The 19,028-nt window shown below is 34.4% G+C and overlaps 1 protein-coding gene across 1 annotated transcript in view; it reads right to left on the bottom strand.

Annotated features, from left to right (window-relative positions):
* The window catches only part of Vwde (von Willebrand factor D and EGF domains), a 67,739-nt gene that overhangs the window by 10,987 nt on the left and 37,724 nt on the right, over positions 1 to 19,028 (bottom strand). The window contains exons 14-25 of the mRNA XM_028894658.1: positions 17,968 to 18,123; positions 17,759 to 17,863; positions 16,148 to 16,262; positions 13,977 to 14,227; positions 13,169 to 13,388; positions 8,768 to 8,905; positions 6,317 to 6,880; positions 4,869 to 4,964; positions 4,690 to 4,785; positions 3,446 to 3,541; positions 2,765 to 2,860; positions 1,484 to 1,579 (exon numbers count right to left, since the gene is read on the bottom strand). Coding sequence (XP_028750491.1) covers positions 1,484 to 1,579; positions 2,765 to 2,860; positions 3,446 to 3,541; positions 4,690 to 4,785; positions 4,869 to 4,964; positions 6,317 to 6,880; positions 8,768 to 8,905; positions 13,169 to 13,388; positions 13,977 to 14,227; positions 16,148 to 16,262; positions 17,759 to 17,863; positions 17,968 to 18,123 — 2,029 coding nt within the window. The remainder of the gene's footprint in view (positions 1 to 1,483; positions 1,580 to 2,764; positions 2,861 to 3,445; positions 3,542 to 4,689; positions 4,786 to 4,868; positions 4,965 to 6,316; positions 6,881 to 8,767; positions 8,906 to 13,168; positions 13,389 to 13,976; positions 14,228 to 16,147; positions 16,263 to 17,758; positions 17,864 to 17,967; positions 18,124 to 19,028) is intronic.

Below are 19,028 nucleotides of genomic sequence, written 5' to 3'. Positions count from 1 at the left end.
TACAAACCACTCTTAAAGTAGGGCCCCTTGCCCAGCAGTAGATGACTAACATGAAATTAACTCAATGGCATCTTTGGAGGTCCTTTGTCACCCAGTGTTTTGTCAAGGCATTTTCTTTTCTTTTTCTCTATGGGTTTGTGTGTGTGTGTGTGTGTGTGTGTGTGTGTGTGTGTGTGTGTGTGTATGTGTGTACATCTATATGTGTTTCTTGTGCTTTTATTTTTAAAGTTCTTTTCCTTCTATTTCCTTGTTTTTTCCTATTCAAGTTTATTTTTATTTTATTATTATTTTCTAGATACTTGTTTTCTAATAAGAGAAAGAAACTATGGATTTGGGTGGGAAGGGAAATGGGGAGGACTAGAAAGGAATTAGGGGAGAGAAAACTGTAATCAGAATATATTGTATAAAAAATTATTTTCTACAAAAAAATCAAATTATATCACATAAAAGTGTTAATTTTATTAATTTAATTGTCAAGATGTTTAAATGTGTTCTAAAATATGTTTGGTATAACTCTAAGATTAAAGCTAAAGGAAATATTTGAAGCATTTAATTTATTGTCATTAGTTCCTAGTTCATACCTATATTCTCATGCCTGCGACATTTCTATTAACTGGGAGAGAGAGAGAGCGAGAGAGAGAGAGAGAGAGAGAGAGAGAGAGAGAGAGAGAGAGAGAGAGCAGTGGTTCTCAACCTGTGATGTGAGTCACAACCTCTTTGGTGTCTAATGACCCTTTTACAGGGGTCACACATCAGATATCATTCATATCAATTCTTAACAGTAGCAAAATTAGTTATGAAGGAGCAATAAAAGTAAGTTTATGAGTGGGGATCACCACAACATGAGGAACTATGTTAAAGAGTGCCCGCATTAGGAAGGTTGAGAAACACTGCTCTAGAGGGTTAACTAGATGGGGAAAGGCATTCAAACATGGTGCAGAAAAGGAAAATGACCCTTGTGTCTCCACACCATTTTGCATAGTGTTGAACACAGATGCACTTCACAAATGTTTAATAAAACTAAAGTCAAGAAAACATTAGACGTTAGATAAAACACTAACATGGGAAAACATTAGATGTTAGATAAAACACTAACATGGGAAAACATCAAACATTAGATAAAACACTAACATGGGAAAACATCAGACATTAGATAAAATGTGTCGAAAATGATTGAATTGCAAGCAATGGAAACTCCACTGTTCATTATAAACTGCACTAGCATGTTGTATATTCACAGCTTGACTAAACTTCACAGACAGTGCCCATGCTGTTAACCTAACATATCTTGAATATTTGGCAACTCTGGCACATTTGCTTGAGTTGGCTTTTGTGGCCTTATCTACATAATCATAAGGAATAGAGAGGGAACATAGTCTTCTTCCGCCTGAAACTTGGTTTGTATTTCTGCAAAACTCACTTTCTTATTTTGTGTTCCTAGTTTTCCAGTGCCCTTTTATACTTATGCAGAAGGAATACTTACCATTCTGGCACTGTGCACCAAAGAATCCATCAGGACAGAGGCAAGTGTTTGGTTTATAACAGGAACCACCATTGAGGCAAACAGGATCACACAGAGCTAATGAACAACAGGAGGGAGAGAGATCACAAAGTGCTGTTATTTTAAAACTAAGTGTGGCACAGGTGTATGGAAGGAAGCACAGTGATATACTTTAACTACAAGTAAAAATAGCCCATATTTTAGGCTTCAACAAACAAAAAGAAGCAAAATAACTTTGTAATTGCTTTAAAAGTATGCTCATTTGTTGCATTAATAATATTAATAATAAAGCTAAGAATGAAGATTGAGTGTGATTAAAATTCAGAATGCTTTTGGTAATGATCCTAGGGAGAAGTCAACTCAACAGCACTGACAAATGCATGTGGCTATGCACACACTTTATCCCTCTGCAAATAAAACAGGGGTACTTTACTCAAGCTCCTCCATGCTCAAAATGGCTGGTGCTTCATCACTTTGTTTTGCTTTGATAGTTCTTCTAGTTCTACTTTTAGCCTAGATTTTATCCAGTCTCCAAGGTGTACTAAGGGTAGAGTTCTCTTCCAAATTCAACTTGCGAGGATTAATTGATGTCTTCACTTCTTGTAATATGTGGTCTATTTACATATCCTATCATAAAACAACTTGCTTTACAGTATTATTTTTTTTAAATAATTACTTCTCATATCTTTTTCATTAATGATATGAAACATGAAATTATCTTTGCTTTCCTTTGTAACAGGCTCCATGTATAATCAGCACATTATAAATGGTGGGTTAAATTTTCATTGAGAAAAGTCATTAGATCATAGCAAATTAGAATAGACAGACAAACTGCAAACCTCTCTTTTAAGGAAACACATCTGATACTGATAAATGAATGGATTGCCATGATGGCTGTGCTTAACAACCAGAACCAAATAAATGTTTAATTAAGTAGCATATCTATGACCTGATTAGAAAAAGAGAAAGAAATTTAAATGAAGAAATTGCCCCAAAGATTTGTGTCCCTATCAGGTAAGTGAATGACGGAAATACAAAGACAAGACAGTACTGATTAGGAATATAACATGTAAGACAGCATTAAGGTTCTGGATAACAGGAAAACATGAAGATGAGATGTAAGAATTTTTAAAATGCATCATACATAACCATTTCATATCTTTCTTGTCAGTTCAGTTTTGTTTTTGTAGGTGTGTCTCTCACACCTGTATTTGAAGTTTCTTTTTGTTGATGTGTTTATTGTACACAGTTCTGATTTTTTACCTGTACTGCAGGTGGGTCCATACCAGCCAGACTTGCACTGGCAAATATCTGGTGCAGCACATTCACCTCCATTTTCACAGTGCCTGTTACAGACCACTAAGATCAGAAAGACAAAAGACAGTCAAATTTAGCTCACAACTGCCAAATGCTTCTAGTAATGAATCAGACCACTGAGAAAGATCAGAATGATTCCTATTCTGTTTTGGATGCATTCCAGTTCTCGTGTTCAGTTATTTTCTTACTGATAGAGATGGAGAAAGTAGAATATCATTAGCGCTGAATGAGAATTAGTTATTTAGGGAAATTATTAGTAACTGGTGAGCATAATTAAAGATAAATTAAATAAAGTTACATGCGAGGTAATAAGTCTGATTTTTAATTATTTCAAAGAATAAGGTAAGTTACTATTCAGAACAAACTTCTTTATCCATTTTCTTGAGACAGGGTTTCATTATATATAACTCAGATTATTTCTCAAGTCATGATTCTCCTGTCTCAGCTTCCCAAATAATAGGATTACAACCATGCCCATCCAAACTTCTTTACCTCATTTCTGGTCACTCCTGGTTCCTTTAGTGAATCAACTCTATTTGGGGTTGGGATTGTTTTATTTAGCATTAAAACCATCAACTCATCAAGGGAGAAGTTTATTATACCTGATTGCAAGAGAGCTTTACTTACGTGTTTCACATCTTGGGCCTACAAATCCGTAAGCACAAGAGCAGAGATTGCCAGGCAAGCATGTGCCCCCATGTTGGCAAGGAGGGATACAATGTTCTGCAGATACAGATATTAAGTCAGGTTTTACTAATCAGTATACATGCATATATACAAAATGGCCACAATAAAGCCCCATTGTAAAAGAAAAATTTAGGGTAAACCCTTTTAATGTGTAGTTGGGATCCACTACATGAATTCACAATTCCAAAGCAATCATCAATCAGCACCATGTTTTGGTTTATAAATGAAATCTATAAAACACAATGTAGGTGTGTGAAAGGTTTATAAAACTTTGGTTAATTGGATAACAATACTTGACCTTCAGCTTCTTCTAAAATGTGAGTGTAGACTTATAGATAACTGTCCTAAAAATAGATTTTAATATTTCTATAGTTATTTTCATTTGCTATTAGTGTTGAAGATTTCTGTTAGTTCCAGATTTATTTTGTTAATCTGTGGTTTCCTTTGTCATCAAGGTAATTATCAGGACTCTAAGATCATTCACAATTATATGTATCTTCTACTAGAATTTAGTCTCAAAAACTTTTTAAAACAGCAAATTCATTTTAAAAATTTACACTTACTTTTATCAGCTCTGTTCTGTAGATTCTTCATTTAATATTTCAGCCTAAACCATGGAACCTGTATATGGCTGCAGATTTTTTTTTTAAGACCACCTTTTAGGTTTCTCCTTACTACACAAAAGTCATTTAATAATTACCTTTTGCCAAAATATTTGTAGGGATGTGTTACCTTATACCTAACTCTCAAAAAACAAAGACTTTGAAAGACAAACATTTGCTCTTTGGATCTCTAATTTCTCAAGTTTGAGTGATCCAAAATTAGGGGCTAGAAAGATGGCTCAATGGTTAAGAGCTGTTGACTGCTTTCTAGATTCCACATATCCCAGCACGCACCTTATAACCATCTGTAAATCTAGTCCCAAGGAATATGACACCATCTTCTGGTGTCTACAGGCATTGCATGTACATGGTGTCCGACATACAACCAGGCTAAACACCCATACAGTTAAATCTCTAAAATGAATTATTATAATAAATATTTTTTAGAACTGTGAGCTTTTATACAAGCACTGGTAAGTACTTGTTAGCAAAAACACAGTACAAAAATTGTCTTTCAAAATATTTTCAAGGCAATAACACCATATTTAGTCCTATATTTGAGATTTTATTTGTAATTATCACCTTCACCGCAGGTTGCTCCACCAAGCCCTGGAGGACATTCACAGATGTTAGGCTTAATGCATTTTCCATGTTCTTTGCAAACAGGGTGACAGATGGCTACATAAAAATAAAGCCCATGGCTTAGAAATATTGATTATCAAATAAAACTTATTATACAAACTAATGAATCACATACCTACCAGTTTGGCAGTTGGAACCAGTGTAACCGGGTTTGCATTTGCATATGTTTGGGGCAACACATTCCCTGTTTCTTCCACATGAATGTCTACAAAATGCTGCAAAAATCAAGGAAGAAAGTCTGATTTGTAGATGTGATATATATATATATATATATATGTATGTATATATATGTATATATATATATATATTGCTTTCAGATTCAGTTGTATCAAAAAAGTTTTTTCTAAAGTTTTCTAACATGAACACTTTAATAAATTATTAAACCACAGCTACTACATTTAATTATAATTCTTTTCCTTATACTGGCTTCATGATTAAAATATTTGAGAAACATGATTACTAGACTAAGAAAAAAGAGTATTGTGTGGCAATTATTACAATAGCACTAGCTCACAGGGTAGGAAGCAGCCAGCCATGCACTCATGTTGTAGAATGTGATGGAGTTTCAGAAGCTGTAATGTTGATGATAGGACAGTGATGGTCAGAATCCCAAAGAGCAAGGTTCCAGGAAGTCAAAAGTTAATGGGGCTGGAATCCTTGGACATCTTCAGCCACTTGACATATTCCATGGCCATCTAACACTTCTCATGTAACCATAACACATGAGATGACTGTGTTTTATTTGTTAACAATAAGCAACTTTATGTTATAAACATACAAGTCTCTTCATATTTTTGCAAGAAAAAGAAAGATGATTCATTTTTTTGTTTTGTTTTGCTTTTGTAATATCAAGAACATAGAAGTATTGAAATGTTTCTTTTCTTTAATTTTAGTCTCAAATCAAAATGAACAATAACAATAAAACTAACAAAGAAATTGACAGGGACAATGACAAAACACCTAAATTTTTATTTGCATTAAACAAAAACAATGACTATACAGGGCAAAGATATAAACAGTGCTTGTAAAATTGAAATGACAGAACAATTGTTTAAATGTCAAAAGCATTTCAGAAACTACAGAAAATTGCAGTTTGTGAAAATAAGCAGGTATGTCCGAATCAGTAATTTGAGGTGTTAACTGGCAATGGTGGACTGAAAAGAAACTAGACAACACAATACTGATCAGGTTTGTATTCACATCTGTGACTCGTCTCTTTAGCTGATTGGTACCAGACAACTAGACTCACAAAGCTCTACTCTCTCATCAGTACACATGGCAAACAACACTCAGTATATGAGATTACTATAGATTATATGATGGTTAAAATGGAATGTTGCTATAGAACTTCGAATAGAGCAGGTATCACTGTATTAATAATACCTATATAGTAACAATATTTTGTAATAGTAATGGTATTTTAAAAAGAGCATTTCAGAAAACTCACATCTTCCAAAAATGTATTAAACTAAACAGAATGAATAGAAATCAGCAAATATGGAAGGATAACTGCTAATCACTTAAGTTCCATGTTTTCATTCTGTGTTCTGAAAATTTTTCACAGTACCTCTGCAATTGATTCCATCTCCATAATACCCAGAGGGGCAGCGTCCACACTTGAAATGACTGTCTATGGTTGGCTCACAGGGAACACCCAGGAAACAAGATGATTCTGTACAATTTGATGTTTTGATTGATTCAAACTTCTTTGGCAAAATAGTGATTTCTTCAGTAGTTGATGATGTAAAGTCATGCTGACTGAAACCTTGAAAAGGGTTGCTGATTTGAGCATTATGCCCCCCTATCTCTGTTTGAACAGTGCCCTGGAAAGCATCTCTTATTTGCCCAAAAGAATTGTTAGGATTGATGCTTAAAGAGGTAACATTATGTGCAGGAATTTCTAGCTCGGTGAGAGTAAGATTTGTACTGAGAATGTGATCCACATGCTCATAAGCAGGTATCTGATGAGAAATTTCCTTCTTTGTATTATCCATTTGAGTTGTAACTGATTTTACTGAAAAATGAGAAGTGCCTATTGAGTTTAAGGACTCATTGGTAGTTGTAGCAGGACTCTGAGTAAAGCTTGGACTTGAAGGTAAATGCTCCTTTGATGGTAATTGAAAGCTTGAATCTAAACAGCAAAAATGAATAGAAATGTTCATCAAAATGTTTATTAATTTCTACAATATCAACAATTTTGTGCCAAGTTATTCATTCCTTTATGTGGGGTTTATAACATTAAGACTAGGAATGATAAAGTAATAAAAAGTCATCATAGTGTTCCAGCCTTCAAGGATGGTGTAACCTATTTGGATACACAAGGTAGCACAGGAAGTAAGCTAATTTGAAAGTAAATTCTAATAAGCACCCCTGAAATTTCCTTTGTTCATTTTTCTATAGTATATACCCAAGGATTCAGGAGATTAGCAAGTATAAAAATGTATTTCAAGTTGCATTGTATAACCCTTAAGTTATCTTCCTAAAAATTGTGAGACATTTGATTACACTGTAAGATGTGTCACTGTGATTGGTTTAATAAAAAGCTAAAAGGCCAATAGTTAGAAAAAGGTTAGGCAGGACTTCAGGGACAGAGGGGACTCTGGGAAGAAGGGCAGAGAAGGTATTGAGGTATAACTTGTTAGTCTTAGGAAAAACTATTGTGAAGTACTCTGCATTAGGCTTCAACCAAGACCATGACTTACTGGAGACATTTCTATCTATTGGCCTAACATGATTTTATGTTTTCGGCAGTTTTACCATCCTTTTCTTCAATGACACTTTTATCAAGACTCAGGAGAACCATAGTTTTTGTAGTAAAGTCATTTAAAAACCGTTTCAACTGTAAATCAGTATATGAAGCACATCAGAGTTAAATTATTGCAAACTAAACCCAATGAATCATAATCTAGGATACATAAGTCATTTGAATTTAATTCTTTCCAAATTAGATCAAAGACACAGTTAAGATATTATTCTTTTTCACCAAATCCTCAGATGTAGAATGAATTGTGTGCCTAAACACTCATATGTCAAAGTGTAAATCCTAAACATGGCTGTGTTTGGAGAGAAGGTCTTTGTAAATGGAATTCTAGTTGCACAAGGTGAGAAGAGTAGATCTGTGATCTAAGATTGTCATCCTAAGAAGAGGAGGAGGTACCAGGAAAGCACAGGCAGCCAAAGAAGAAAGACTTCGTGATGACATGGCTGTCTGCCAGCCAAGGAAACAGTTTCCCTGAAGCCAACCAGACTAGATCCTTGCTCTTGAACTTCCAGGTGCCAGAATTTGAATTATCAAAAAAAAAAAAAAAAAAACGTATTATATGTTGCATTATACAATTCTTACCTTTCTACAAAATAAAAATACCTCAGGGGTAATTTTTCCATGGAAAACTAATGAAAGGTTAATATTGACTTCCTCACTTGTTACCTCGACAGACAGGCCCATCATGATATAAAGATTGGGTGATCAATTTCCCATCAAAAGCAGATCATTATTCATTTAATTGTACCACAAATATAGCTCTCTAATGCTGTCTCCTAGAGCTCACTTCTAAAATATTGATGCTGCTTAGTTTCTTCTGTCCCCTTTCCTCTAAAATCTCTGTCTCCTCGGATAATAATCATAAAAGTTGCATCGGTCACTCAGTCCTCTCTCCTTGACCTTCACATGAATAGTCTCTCTCTATCCATACTCATTCCATGCCTCTTTTTAGGGTCTTTGACTGTCCTTCCTGGCAGGAATGATGCCCTGTGTACTACTCCTGTGTGTCTCTCAGGCACATCTATCAAAATACACAAAATGTCTTTTTGGCACCATTAAGCTCCTAATCACATTTCTGATGATCTATTAAGTGGGAAGACATATGTGATATACTTCTGCATCCTGTGCATCTAGTTCTATATGCAGCATGAGGCATGTATACCAAAAGAACATGTGAGTAGAAAAAAAAAAGGCAGTTGAATGACCTAAATTAGATAAATGCAGCACAAAGCACAGCAGCAAGCAGGGGCTTTTTACCATGACATTTGTTCCCATCACCATGAGATCCTTCAGGACATGAGCCACAACGATAGGAGCCAAAGATATTGAGGCACTTCACACCTGGGGAACAAGGCCAGGAGTCACACTCATCAACATCTTTCTCACAGTGCTTGCCTACAGGAAATACAAATCAATAGTTCAAATTATTTAATTTGAAATACATTATATGTCTATCATCCTGTTGCTTGGTTACTTATACTCCTGTTTTATTCTGTTGAATTCTTAGAAAGAGCTTGGTATGTAGGCTAGGTTGGCCTGGTACTAGCTATGTACCTCAGGTTAACCTAAAATATGTAACACTCATGCTTCTTGAGCTCTGGGATTACAAGCACATGCCACCACATTTGGCAGGTTCTCCCACTCTTTGTTTAGCCAATCCAAACCTCTGTCAAGGAAATAATTTATTCTTTATTTAAAAACTACTATAAAATCAAGAATAAAATTATTTATACTTCTTTTAGGAGTAAACTCGAGTCTTCACACACAAGAATTTGTTTTTCTATAAAGAAGGTGAGTAATCTCATCACTAGGGAGGGGCAGGTAGGATGACCTTGAGTTGGTTGGCATAAGTAACATAACCAGATCTGTTTCAAGAAACAGACTATTAATAACTGAGGTAAGAATTACAGTATATAACATAAAATTATATACAATATAATGAGAGAATTTGCACTTTAAAAACTCTGTAACTTTTGGAAACGTTGTTTAGAAGATTGCTTGCTTAGCCTAAGGCTAACCTGTTCAGTCAAATTATTGCACTCTGAAAATTTTAATTCTACATGTTAAAAAAGTCAAAGTTTTCTCAATAAGGTATTTTCAAATTATATAGTGTCCTTTGATAAGCTTAACATCTTATTTGAATGAATAAATTCATATCAAGAATAGATATTAACCCTTGTTTTACACATATGTTTAAGGCAATTAATATTTAAACATTTTCAAATATAGTCTATAACACAACACAAAAAAGATATCCACATTTGTATGTCTAAGTGGTAATTTTAAAATAATAAAAAAATTAAAAGACAAGAAAATATTCATTTTTGTTCATATATTTTAAAACATGTATTTCAGAAAAGTCAGCTCAATGACTGTATATTAATCTCACAATTACATCTATATAATTGAAGAACTCTTTATATAAGACCTTTGAATTTTTGATTTAAAAAATAGGTACAACTGGAAGTTTTCCTGTGTCCCACCCAACCCATGGTCAGGACAAATCTCTCACTCACAGTCCTGCAGCCTTTTGTAAAATAATCACTCAGAGGCTTAATATTATTTATAACTGCTTGGCTATTAGCTTAGGCTTATTCCTGATTAGCTCTTACATTTAAATCCATAATTCTTAGCTATATTTAGCCACATGGCTTGGTACCTTTTCTCAGTTCTGCCTTGTCATCTTTCTTCCTCTGTGTCTGGCTGGAAACTCCTGACTCAGCCATTCCTCTTCCCAGAATTCTCCTTGTCTTCTTGTCCCACCTATACTTTCTGCCTGGCTACTGGCCAATTAGCGTTTTATTAAACCAGTGTAGCAAAGCATTATCCCACAGCATTTCCCCCTTTCTGTCTAATCAAAATGGAAAGTTTTAACTTCAACATAGTAAAATTACATATAATAGAACAGTTATCAAGCAAGTTGGCTGGTGGCTTTATCTCTTCCCCTGGTCTCTCTAAGGTTTTCAATATAGTTACAATATCTAGTCTATTTCTATTTTGTAAAATTAAAGAAAATATTCTATCATCTATCCTATATTTGTGAGTCTAAAGTTGTTTCATATCTAATTTATCTTTTATCAAAACTAAGGAAAATTATAATGATCTAGTCAACTAGATAGTTCATCAACTACATCAAAGATCCCAGAAGGATACAATATGACCTAAGTAAACAGGAAATGCATTGTAAGCAATTTCCAAAATTCTGGAAATGACAGACAGCTGCCTGCCTGAACAGTCATCCAAAGTTCCTCTTCAATGTTGGGGCATCCATCTTCAGCTATATACCTAGAGTCTCTCAGTTGCTTCTCTCTGTATACAACATATTATCAGCAGTCCAGGCAAGAGCAGCTTTTTGCCCAAATGGCTATTTTTGCCAAGAAGATAAACTTCATACAGAGTATCTTTGATAGCCATCTTCCTCTTTGAAGTAAATCAGTACTGCCAGGAGGAGATAAGTCTCACTGGCCAGAAAGCCTAAGTTTTAAAAACATTTTAAATGCCATATTCTGTAGGTCTTTGAAGTGTTTGAAAATTACCTACCTAATTGAAATATATCTATGTATATCTAGAAAACTTAAGAAACATAACTATAAGTTTGATTATCATGGATGACTAATTGTTAATCTGTATTTCTTAATTATACATTATGATTTCAAATGAGTCACACAAACATTCTACCTTAAACAAGAGTAGAAATATACATACAGTATAACAAAACTAACTTTAATTTGTATCAATAAACTAAAATCCATGGCACTGTAAAACAATTTTAGACAAGTTGTTGCTCTTTAAAAGTAGGTTCAATAATCTAACCTTTCATCCTATCATATCTATATCCTATATTTCTACATCGTATCCCCTTTCTTCTTTTAGAAAGAGACTGACTATGACCAATAACAATTTGTAACCAACAACCTAAACAAACAAAGAAGTCAGGCAATGGTAGCACATGACCTTAATTCTATCACTTAGAAGGGAGGATCTCTGTGTGTTCAAGGCCACACTGGAAACAGAGCCAAGTGCGGTGACACATACCTTAATTCCAACACTAGTTAACCATGCAGGTCTAGAGGTCTGTATAGACAGACAGAAAGTAATAGAGTTGTGTAGGAAGAGGAAGTGATATAGCTGGACAGAGAGCAAATCAAATGGCAGAACAGCAAGGCATATGTGCGTGGGTAAGACAGGAAGTAACTTGCATTTGAAAGCTGCAGAGTTGATGAGTTAAAGTTGGCTGGTGACTTTATCTCTTTCTCTGATCTCTCTAAGGCTTTCCCCACTATGTTTTTATTTAATAAGACCATTTAGAAATTAGTTTAAAATTGACGCCCAACATTGGGCACCAAATGTAGTTGGAAGTTTTCCTGTATCCCGCCTGGCCCATGGTCAGGACAAATCTCTCACTCACAGTCCCACAGCCTTTTATAAAATAATCACTCAGAGGCTTAATATTATTTATAACTGCTTGGCTATTAGCTTAGGCTTATTACTGATTAGCTCTTTCATTTAAACCCATAATTCTTAGCTATATTTAGCCACATGGCTTGGTACCTTTTCTCAGTTCTGCCTTGTCATCTTTCTTCCTCTGTGTCTGGCTGGAGACTCCTGACTCAGCCTTTCCTCTTCCCAGAATTCTCCTTATCTGCTTGCCTTGCCTATACTTTCTGCCTGGCTACTGGCCAGTCAGTGTTTTATTAAACCAGTGTGCAAAAGCATTATCTCACAGCATAAAGGCTTATTTTTTATATGTTTATTTTTAGAACCAGACATTTTAGGACAAGTCATGAATTAGTGAGTAAGCTAGCATTTCATTTGTTTTCAACTCTGATTTAACCCATGATATTTCTAAGTTAGTAAATTAGTAATAAAGAATTCCTTATGTGATAATATTTGTTTTCTCCCTGAAATATTTTTTGTTATTCTATGATATATATGTAAATGTTTCTCTTTTTAACAAAATAAAATACAGTATGATAAAACAAAAATCATCACATTGAAGTTGGACAAGACAAGCCAACAGAAGGAAATGATCCCCTAAAAGAAGGCACAGGAATCAGAGATCCAATCATTCATACATTCAGAAATCCCATAAAAATACTAAACTGAAAGCTATTATATATATTCAGGGGACTTAGTGCAGACCAGTGTAGATTCCATTCTTTCTGCTTTAGTCTCTGTAAGTTCATATGAACATTGCTCAGTTGATTTAGAGGACCTCATTCTCCTGATGTCCTCCATTCCCTCTGGCTTCCACATTCCTACCTCTTGTCCACAGGGTTCCCTGATCTATGTCATATTTCAATATCAATACATTTAAATGTATTTTTATTTCAAAATAGATGTAACAATTATTATAGACATGCAATAGAGTTCCTTGATTGCTGTTAGATTTAAAAATTGGACAAAATTACAAGAATATATAAAAGCAAAAGTATGTAAAAGTAATTGAAAATAATTAAATAAATTATAATTAAACAATTACAAATAATCAATATATAATCAGTGTATTCATCTGTGATACTTTTTGCCAGACCTTTAAAAATATGCATCAAAATCTTAAGAATGTAAATTTTCATGATTCCACAAATAATATTCCAAGAAGCTTTCCCTTTTAATTAATTCACGTTCTCATTTGGTTCATAATGAACCCATACCAACCTGTTAGCCCAGAAGGACAGTCACAAGAGTAACTGTTTAAGTTACTAATACATATGCCAAGACCACAAGGGTTTGACTGGCACCCACTGGCATCAACTTCGCAAAGACCACCATAGAAACCAGGCAAACAGACACACAGGTATTCTCCACCTCCTGGAGGAAATTTCCTATCAGACACACATGAGCCACCATTCAAGCAGTCACAAGACTTCACAGTTACCTGCAAAAGACAAATAGTAAATGCTTTATTTTGAATAAAATTATGTTTAGTTAATACCAAGTGAAATCATGACAGGCATAAGGGCTTGTGTATTTGTATAATCAAATTATATATCTGCAAAATGCTTGTTTAAAAAATTATATCCACTCTCAAGAACACAATTCAAATATATGTACTTAAAATATTTCAAGTAGAATAACTTATTTTTGTTTTCTAATTTTTAAAATAGATTCTATTTGGTTCCAAGTGGCCTGTGACTTATAGTCCTTCCTCAGCCTTCCAAGTACAGATTTTTTAGGTATGTAACACCATACCCCACGGATAGAAGGATCAACTTCTATAATGCAAACTGAATACTAGGAAACAAAATCAGAAATGCTGAAGACAGTCAGCACTCATGTATCTGTCTGTCTCTATGATTATGACTGTTGCTAAGGTGCTATGCTGCTACACACAAGAATCAAACATGGAACATTTAATGACTTCATTGCTCTTTGACATTAAGACCGTGACTTGTGCTTGGATTTAAAATGAAGTGGTTGCATTTATAAAAGAGCCAGTGACATTTAGATAATTATAAGCTATGACCTCAATTGTGACTGTAGTTTCAGCCTCACAGTCATCCTTAAGATGGAGAGTGAATCTCTGAGGAGTCAGTGACTCTGTTTTCCATGTAAGAAGTCCTTTGGAGGAAACGCTTGCCCCATCAGGACCAGAATCCAGTGTAAAATGTATCTCAGAGCCTTCTGGATCCCAGGCCATGAACTGGTACTCAAAGTCTTCTCCATAAAATGCCTGTAATTTGTCTTGCAGTGCTTGAATCACAGGAGGCTGGTTGTCTGTACCAAAGTAAGTAGGAAGGGAAAGAAGCATGATTCTGATAGTTCCCATAGGGACAAGTGTCTAATAAGGACTTAATTCTGCTTAAATTTCTATTAGCTGCTTTGTTGTTGTTGTTATTTAAATGTTAATCCATTCAGTGTAAATGTAAAAGTAACTGACAGGTTCAGGGTCAATTTTGTCAAGCAAATCTGTAAATATTTTGGACACTGCATAAAACATACAGCAGCGTTGCACTCTGTGTTGGAGACACTCCTCTTTTGTCTTAAATAGCTGTGTTGACCATTCCACTTCTTGGGGAGCCTGGGCACTCTCAGACTCTCTCACTCTATCTGTGCATACTTGCTCTTTCAGCCTCACTTTCTTCCTTGGCACCTCCCATTACTTCTGTGATTATACCCCTCCATCCACATCCTTAAGGTTTCTTTATTCTACATACTTCCCCACTTGTAACAATTGGTAGGGAACAGTCAGACCAAATTCCTGTTCCTATGAGCCTCTTCCAGTGGCCAAGCTCACACCCTAGTGAAGCTGTGTCAGGAATAGGGGATGTTTCATTTATATGCAGAAAATATTCCAAAACATAATTTATACTGTCTTATATTTTAACATGTGTGCTTCCCTTGCCTTCTAGTTAAACACGAGTAAGAAAACCAACTTCACTACGGCATCTGGGCTGCAAGTGCATTATGTGTACACAGAATGCATTGATGCCAGGAGACCCCAGTTCCAGCTCCCAATCTATACCTGTATATCTTTAAAAGCAGCCTCACTAGTGATCTTATTTTCCTCCTCTTCCACATGAGGCTTATGACTCCTCATATCATTGAACGCTATGGCTTACTCACAAATCTATCGTATTATAGCCATTAAAAGACAGACTCCAACTCAGAAGGTAGTCTCCATTTTCTTTATCTCTCATCATTTTTCCTTAAACCTTCATTTGCTTTGGCTAGTATTCTGTAAATCTTGTTCCTAAACAGTGAATAGGGACAGTTATCTAACAAAGCAATGGAGTTTACATATAAAATGGCATGTATATTGCAAACTACCGTGTAAATATAGTTTTATATAGAAAAAGTTATACAGTCTCTGAGAATTGTGTCTTGCTGCATCTTACTTACTAATCCATGTAACTAATAGCACCTGATCAGCACATGAGGACGAAATTCAGACACTCATATGAAATCACTGTAGTACTTGGGAAAGTGAAGAAGTTATGTCATGTGACCACACTTTGTGGTACCATTTGAATGAAAATTCATCTATACACAGGATTATATTCATAGAATCACAGAAGAAGAGTACTAAAAGGCACTTTATTGAGTACTGAGTATAAATACCATAAATAAAAAATGATAAATTCATGTCTGTTGGAGATGAAATAGCTGAATTCTTTGTCATAAAACTGAACAGAGTAAAGCTAGATTTAGAAAATGATGTGTACCTGAATTAAGAATTCCCATTTATTTCTTCCATGAACAGTTCAAATATCGTTTCACTATTAAATGTTAGAATATATATCTTATAATCTATTTCAGTATGATAATATAAATTATATGTAGCCATGTATCATTTAACATTAGAACAAGTTCTAAGAAATACATTGTTAACCAGTTTTATGATGGTATCATCATGTAGTATATAGTCACAAATTAAGACATCTATGAAACCACTTGGTGATATGAACACATGTGAAGCCTGTTGTTAACCAAAATATTGTTATTTGGTGTTTGGGGCCATGTATTAAAACATATTCCTGTCTTTTTTTTTTCTTAAAGCAAAGAAACTTATAAAGTAATTAGAGCTAAATTAAATAAATTGTTCATCTATCTGAAATACATTAGTATCAGTTATGGCTTAGAATCACCTTAAAACTTTTGTACAAGAAATAGTTGAAGTAATAAAGAAGAACTTACTGTCTAAAAATGACCAAGTAGAATTTGATATTTGGGGTCTACAAATCAAACAAGAGCTGGTAGAGTTTTTATCGCCTTCAGTGTAGCAGAGACCATCAATAACACAAACATTATCCTAGTGGAATTTGAAAAAAAGAAAATGTCAACAAGACATCCTTATGTCTAATACACAGAAACTAGAAACAGAAAGACAGCAATGTATATATTTGGATTTGGAAGGAGTTTTTATAAACAACATGAATATGTCTTTGAAAACAAATTATTAATTTTACATAAAAAGCAATGTAACTGATTAATTTGGAGGAATAGGAAAATGCAGGTAAGCCATGAAATACTATCGCATGGCTTCTGAGTAACAAACGGAGTATAGCCACCATATCTATCAGCCCAGCCCTCCCTGGCAGTGTTTTATTAATAAAAGTGGCCTTTTCCTGTACATCTGGAAGAATGACATTAATTTATAGATATCTTCTGTTTCCCTTTGTTGCCTATTCTGTCCTTTGAATTCCACTACTAGCCCAGATTCATGATATAATTACTTGCACTTCATAATAGATACAGTTATAAAACATCCCTGAAAGAGATGCTGCCAGGGAGAAATCAGCGGAATGCACCAGTTCCTCAACTCACTCAGAAGATTCACATTTATTTATCATTTTTGCTCATTTTGTAACAACTCTTTTGATACCACTTACAATGAGGTACAAAATAGACGAAATAGCTGAGAGACCATGACAATCTTGAAAGTCATCATTAAAAATTTTTTTAAACTAGCAGAAACAAAATATTCCAGAGAAAATAAAAAAATCACTCTTCTACAACACAATTTCTTGTTGACATAATCTGAATGCTTATATCATGAAATAATAAAGTGTACAGATTGTTTTATTTTCATATGTGTATGTGTGGATACTTGTTTTATGTTCTTTGATTTTGAAGAGTCAAATGATATTAGATCCATTGTGCTCATCAAGTCATCAGTTTTCATGTGAGGAAGCCTTCTAGGTAACCAAAGAAAAAAATAAAACCAGCTCAAACAAGCAAAAACAATATGGCTTTTTCTAAAAGTATTAGATACATTTTATAAACCCTTTTCAAATACAAACCACTTCCTACAAAAAGGACTAGTTAATCACAAGGGCAAATCTTACTGAGAAAAATACTATTACTACAGAGGAAACAAGGTACATAGGATCACATGAGTGAATGATCCAATATGAACTCTCTTCTCTGATTGTTTGGGAGGGGTACAGAGAAGAGGGGCTGGGTCTCACATAGCAGGTTGTCCTCCATGATGGGACATCCTCAAAATTCTGATCTTCCTGCCTCCATCTCCCAAGTGATAGAATTAAACTATCTTCTACTTTTACATAGATTCTCCATCAATGCTTCAGGTAGAAAATATTCTGCCACTTTAAAATGTTAAAGGGAGAAACATCTTCCTAGCTACATCAACAAGAGTTACAGGAAGATGATTAATTTTAATTAGACTAACACAAATGTGAGGTAAGAATTTGTCCATGTCATTCTAGCATAAGGTTGGAAAAGTACAGCAATATGCCAAAGACATGTGAATATATGTGTTATATGGTATGAAAATAAGAAACATACCTTCATGATGCATGAGTCATTTTCATAGGGGTCACAAACTTGACAAGCACCATTATATATGATCATTATCTTGGGATTACTAAATGCATAACCATCATTAGATACCTGTGAAATATAGTTTTACAATAAGATTATTTCTCCTAAACATTGCCTCATCAATTCACCATGAAATTTTGTTTATGCATGAAATGATATCTTTTATTTGTTACCTTTAATTGAAACTTTGCAAAGGATTTCTCCCCCATCAGATCCATGGTATTAGAATGCTGGCCATCTGTGGGCAGGTGACAATCAACCATTCTGCTGTCTTGAAAGACTGTCTGTGTGTAGACACTTGCTCCGAGCACCCACTTACTGTCATTATACTGAAGATATAATGGAAAGTCAATTAACTACTTCTACGTTGTGATGTCCTTGTGTTACTAAATTATATATAACCAACTTACAAATTGTAAAATATCTATACCATATGATGGGATAAATAATTTTTTAAAATCACATTAAAGTGGTAAAAATATACATAATTTGGTAATAAAAAACCCTCTCTCAAAGCATACATTACTGATAGATTCTATCCAAAAAAATTGCCAAGGTTGGTCATGAATAATGGATTTCAGAACAAGAGGGAAAGTAGTGGAATGCATAGCTGACACATGGTAGACGGATTTTCCGTGTCAGAGTTTCTTTTCTGAGAGTTCCCACATTCATCCCCCTGGAACGTGTCTCCAGTTGGTACCCACTGGGCTTTCATGCTGTTATATGATCATTGAAGGGTCCAGAGGAACAGCTAAGTTGCATCAGTGCTTCAACTATTTGAAAATTTTTTAGCTTTAAAATAAAGTCTACAAAGAATAATAGGACGAAAATCAGATGTGCACATATATAATTGTGTACACACTATTTTTTCATGACATCCACATCCCAAGTTAAAGATTTTTTCCCCTGAGGATTCAACCACATTATTTTCTTTAATTCTCTAAGAAATATACTCTCCTCAGTAAAATGTTTCATTTTGCTTAATCTAGCTTTTGTCATTTGAGTAGAATTCTAGCCAGTTTATCTTACTTAATAACAGTGGGATGTCATGCTTAAGTTACACTTTGGGTATTATTTAATGTACTGTAAAATGTCTTGGAGTGTGAAAAGGAAGAGGCAGAATAATTTTCTGAGCACTGATAACTATATTGAAAACTAAAAGGATATATTGTGTTGACAACATCTGAATTCATATTTATAAAAATATATTCTGACTGAACAACGATTTTCAAAC

The sequence above is a fragment of the Peromyscus leucopus genome, chromosome 3 (assembly GCF_004664715.2).
Source record: "Peromyscus leucopus breed LL Stock chromosome 3, UCI_PerLeu_2.1, whole genome shotgun sequence".
Lineage (NCBI taxonomy): Eukaryota > Metazoa > Chordata > Mammalia > Rodentia > Cricetidae > Peromyscus > Peromyscus leucopus.
Note: the sequence above shows the minus strand (reverse complement) of the source record. Positions and strands in the feature narration are given on the sequence as shown.